General features: G+C 44.0%; 1 protein-coding gene across 1 annotated transcript in view; it reads left to right on the top strand.

Moving 5' to 3' along the window:
• The first annotated feature begins 3511 nt into the window (after positions 1-3511).
• The window catches only part of PRODH (proline dehydrogenase 1), a 60806-nt gene continuing 58317 nt past the window's right edge, over positions 3512-6000 (top strand). Inside the window, exon 1 of the mRNA XM_085881007.1 lies at positions 3512-3799. Coding sequence (XP_085737133.1) covers positions 3512-3799 — 288 coding nt within the window. The remainder of the gene's footprint in view (positions 3800-6000) is intronic.

Below are 6000 nucleotides of genomic sequence, written 5' to 3'. Positions count from 1 at the left end.
TATTACACGTACTATTGAAATAACTGTCTTGGGATCGCTGTGGTTGTGTGCCATTGCCTTGGAAGCATGCGGTTTTACAAAACTGCAACAGTATCACGATGATGTACACGCGATGATGTACACACATTTCGCCTGTTTATATCATATTTTGTTTGATACTGAACTTCCACGTGAAACGCCATTATTATTGATTTATATGCTCAATCGAACTCCACCAGGGGATGGAGGCTGTTGTTCCGTTCGCGTGATCCAATGATCTCTTCCACCGGTATTCCTGTATGTATGTATGTATGTATGTAACACACACACACACACACACACACACACACACACACACACACACACACACACACACACACACACATACACACATACACACATACACACACACACACACATAAACACACAGACACACACACATGCACACAGACATACACACACACACACACACAAACACACATAAGCACACGCACACACACACATACACGCACATACATAAACACACAGACACACGCACACACATACATAAACACACAGACACACACACATATACACACGCACACACACATACAGACACACACATACACAAAACACATACACAAAACACACACATACATAAACACAGACACACACACACACACAAACACACACAGACACACACACACACATACACACATACACACACACACACACACATACACACACACACAGACACACATACACACACATATACAAAACACACAAACACACACATACATAAACACACAGACACACACACAGACACACACATACACAAAACACACAAACACACACATACACAAAACACACACACACACACACACAAACACACAGACACACATACATAAACACACAGACACACACATACACAAACACACACATACATAAACACACAGACACACACACATAAACACACACACACATACATAAACACACACACACATACACACAAACACAGACACACACATACACAAAACACACAAACACACGCACACACACACACAAACACACACAAACACACGCACACATACATACACACACACACACACACACACGCACACACACACATACACAAAACACACAAACACACGCACACATACATACATACACACACAAACACACGCACACATACATACACACACACACACACACACACACACACCGCGAGCGGTCGTGATCAGGAGAGAGCATCGCAGTGACACGATCTCCGAATTGTCGAGTGGAAGGAACATCGTGTTTCATGACGAGGCAGTGTTCATTATCCGGAGGGAAATGAAAGCGTCAGCCGCGAGTCAGGAGTCAAGGCAACGTCACGATGACGTCAAACAAACAAACCCCGCCCACAACGTGAAGGCGTCGCTCGCGACGCACGTGTTTCGCGCCGGCAAGAGCGAATCGAGCAGCCGTGCGCTGCCTGGTTCCTCGGTGTGCTGCCGTGTAACCTTTCCCTGATCTGTTATTAGTGTGACGTGTTATATGTGACCTCACACGTCCGATTTTTTCATTTGTGTTCTCTCCGTGTTTGTACGTTCAGCGCTGTGTTCGACGGCGTAACGGGGGCGGTAATCGTCCCCTGGCTGTGCGGTGAAATTTACCGTGTGCCGTGCCCGACGGTGTTACCGTGCCCGACCGTGTTACCCGGAGCTGTTGCTGAAACACCCAGCGGCGAATATCGTGGCGGACATTTTTTTTTTACAATTTCTCTGTTAACCATAGCGAGAGGTGAGTGAGTGTGGCGGAAACCGATGGGTGGTTTCAGTTGGGTTTTTGCGGTTAAAGCTTTGCCGATCAGAGAGACGTTCCCTTCGCCATCTCGTGAATATACCCTGAATTATTATGAATCGAACGTGTTTTATTTAATTAAATTCCTTTTAAATTGTATCGAAAATTTTCGCGAACTTAAATATTTATTATATACATTGTTTTGAGATGAGGATGCGGTTGTCAGAGGGTAAGAGTAAACGCACATCGTTTGTTTCAAACAGTGTATACCACAATGTGGTGCTTGTGCCCTGTCATGTAGAGGGGGCATAGAAAGGGGTGGGGGAGTGCGGTGTCCAGCAACAGGAGGGTAGTGGTTGTGGTTGTGGTTGTGGTGGGGTTGGTGTAATAGTAGTTTTATAAGAGAGAGAGAGCTGATGGAAACGTTTTAAGGTTAAAGGAGGGGGTTGAAGGGAAGTCTTGGTATTGTGAAGTGCAGTGTGAAATCGTTGGGCATTCCAAATGAGTTATTGCCAAAGATCTGCAACTGTTGCATCAGTCAAAGCAAAATATGCATGGTGTCTCAACAAGTTAGGTAATAGAATCGTGTGGGGGTAGCTGCTGTACAGGTAATGCAGGTTTGTAGGTGATAATTATCATAATCATGAGTGAGGACAGTGAGTGGTTATGTCATGATGTTTTTATACTACTAGTTCCATTTGCTCATGAGTGGAAACGAAAGGCAAGAGTACATTCACTCCTTCATCGGGGTGGTCGGGTAACGGTTGCACGTACGACGTACAAACGACCAAGGAATGGTCTTTCATCTGACAGGGTAGATGCATCTTGAGGACAAATACTTGAGAAAAGAGCAAGACCGTGCATAGACCAACAAGAACGATGTTCACACAAAGAGGGTGTAAAAGACCTCCTTTTAACATGGTCTTCTGTTTGTTTTCCTTCAGGGTGAGAATAATGGCGGTCCCACGTCGATAACCTATTTATTGGTAGAGATGGAGAAGCTGGTTCGGTTGGTTTACACCTTCAGATCCCATTGCCAAGTCATTCCTTTGCTTATGTGCAAGCTTCTGGTGCAATCGATCAAGCCGTCTTCCCAATCAGCTTGCACCAAATGCGAACATTAAAGATTAATTATACATCCGAGGTGTCCTTTCAAAAAAAAATAATTATAATAATAACGCCAAAAGACCCATAGTTTTGTCCAGAGTACGTTCGACTGGGATTCTATCATCGATCGACACCGAGGTTAAGCTCTACTACTGATGCAGTAACCCTGCATGTTAGGGATGGAATTTGGCCGAAACACCAGCAAACGCTGGCCTACTCTTCAAAATGTACATCATGGGATCTTTAACATCCACTGACAAATGCTTGCAGATAGGATAGCCAGCTTAACATTCCCTCCAATGGATGGCTTTTTCTCCCGCACTCCCTCGCAATGAATGCTCCCGCACATCTTGAGTTGATCGAGGCAAAGCCCGGCCTACAAATCACCAGGATGGCGGTTTATAGTCGGGTCATTGGTTTGTTTCTCTTTCTTTTTTTTCATGCCTTTTCTCTTTTTTTTCTCTTTTCTTTTTTTTCATTCATGAAATTCAATTTTATATTCAATGAAATAAAGTTTCATTGGTTTGTTTCTCTTTCTTTCCACATCTCTTGCTTATCTTGCTTTCCTCGCTTGCAGTTTGTGAAGGGGGTGAAACTTATTTCAAGGTTTATTTCTCCCCCCCCCCCCTAATCTGGTTTCTAAAATTTCCCTTCCCAGACTGCCATGGCCATCTTTTCCACTCTACGTTTCTTGAGTCGCTCTCGGACAAATATACTGTTCCAGTCATACTCCTCAAGTGGACAAGCTGCTGCTCAGACGCAGGAGGTGATTCACATGGTGGACAGTCAGTCGTCGGCTGGACAAACCTTGTCTGAGACCGAACAGGTGCCCACTGTCGACTTTGCCGATACAAGGGAGGCATACAAGAGCAAACTGACGAGGGAGCTGGTCCGAGGCCTCCTTGTTTACAAACTATGCTCCATCGACTTGTTTGTGGACCATCATAAAAAGGTGAGGCCCACTCCAGAATCCGGTGTCATCACATCTGACTTGATGGTTTGAATATCTTGGTTCTTCATTCATGTTGAGCTAAACCATCTCTTTTCAAACGGAGGCATTTTGATGTAGCAATGAATTCTACTCGTGAGGAAATTTGTATAAACAGTAATGTATGCAAGTAGAGGTAAATTGAGAAAATGGAATGATAGGAGAGAGGACAGGAAAAAATAACGATGGTGTTTGAAAGAAGGAAAGAGAATTTATTGTTGAGTTAGAGGTTAAATACTATAATTTTGTACATAATATGTAGATGGACCCTTTGGAATTGTTGTGCTTGTTCTGTTAGTCATCATAAATCTTTCTCGTAGCCATCATAAATCCCAGCGGTCAGAAGGAACCAGAAGTTCAGTTGACCTGGGCTGTCATGTACTATTGCCTCTTGGTCTTCAGGAGGTTTTATTGCATTGTACCACAAGGAATAAGCAGAGTGGTTTGACCCTTCGCTACAGTTGGATCACCATTTTTATTTTATGCCATTTTACCTTTCAAATGAGGGGCCATGTGCAGGTCACAAATCAATGGAGTTTCCAGGTTTAAGGAATAAATTCATTGATTACTCATAATCGGCATCCATAACCATTCTTGACCATGTTGCGGAGCATTGGCCGAGGTCCTCACTTTATTTTTTCTTCCGCCCTCACTTTTCACCTTTATTCACTTTCAAATTCGTTTTCTTCACATCTATTTGAACGATTGACATGAAACTCTGAACATAGGCGTGCCTACCCATGGAGATTTTTTTAAAAAAATTTTATTTGTTAAATAAAGTTGCATGATGATTGGATGGAAAATGTGGCTGGCGGTCCAAAAAGTCTGTTTTCTCTAGGCATGGGTTGCAGGGTGTTTCGCGTATTGGCCTCGACCCCGCTACGCTGAGCCTCGGCTGAATATACTGCACACTGTTTAAACTTTGAATATACAACATGACATTTAAGGCATACAGAGACGTTTTTTCAGGCCTTTTCTGTGCTTGCCGCACACTTTGCTAAAATTGCTGTGTCGATCACTTGATGAAAGCAGGGAAGAATCACTTTTTGTCCTTACCTGTTGCCCAACTGTCAGTATGCTGCCTTTTTGCCCTCTGTTACCTCACTGTTCGATGAGCCTTGATTTTGCATACAAGAATAAATAATAGAAAACCTCCTGTGAGTGATGGTAACAACCACCAGGACACACCTTATAGCACACACACCTGAGCCAATTGTGACTTTTTACAGGCTGAGTCAGTGCGAGCAGGCCTGTGCATGGCCGTATTCTCGCCCCTGGTGCAGTGAGCAACGCATTAGCCTATGGGCTGCCCATGGGAAAATGGGACATGCTTCTCTGCTCTGTTCCCCAGTACACAAAACTTGGCAGAGAAGTTGTACGTGATCGCTGACCCCGCCAACGCAAAAAGGTACTTGTCATCAGAATCAGAAGAAGAGAAAGACGAAGAAGAAGCAGTAGTATTATTAGTGTTTTTTGTGATTGGCAGGAAATCAGAAAATTCCCTCTGCTCCGAGTTCCCCACGCCAGTGACCCAAGACCCATATACAGAAGGAATGCTCCCACACTAAAATCAATCCCAAAGACTGTTGATCGCTGCAGAGTCCAGTCACAAAGAAGAGAGCGCCTCGTACAGCATTTGCTATTGCTTTTTATATTTTCACAATCTCCTGTGCATGCCCACCCCAGTCGATGTGTAGCATTATTATTTTCTTCTTGCTGTGGTATAGCAGAGGGGAGGGGTAGTATAGGTGTGTTTTAGGAGTGTGGGGTCAGGGACCCATTTTTTTTCCACCTTGAGATTCTCTCCCCCAGCCCCTTCCTTTGCAGTTGGGCAAACAATAAGCCCTTCCTGGCCAGTGGAAGGCCACGTTCTTGGCAAAACCTTATTTTGAGGTCTGTAGCATTTCATTATAGCAAGCACGGAAGACATGGACCGGATTCTTGTATACTGTACACGTCCTCATAAAGTCAAGTAATTGCATTCCAATGCTTATAATGCAGCATTTGAGTCCCACTGGTGTTGGTTTAAAGAAAAAAAACAACAGAACACGGTCTGAGTAGTGATTTTCTATAATGCCCTCTGCTACCTCACTGTTGATTGATTCCAGGGGGCAAATTTTTAGTGAGTTAGCTTTAGTCAGCACAGCCTGAGTGGGGTGGACACC

Source organism: Eptatretus burgeri, chromosome 5 (assembly GCF_056783735.1).
Source record: "Eptatretus burgeri isolate ZD-2024b chromosome 5, Ebu_testis_v1, whole genome shotgun sequence".
Classification (NCBI taxonomy): domain Eukaryota; kingdom Metazoa; phylum Chordata; class Myxini; order Myxiniformes; family Myxinidae; genus Eptatretus; species Eptatretus burgeri.
This window is presented reverse-complemented; position numbering and strand designations above follow the sequence as displayed.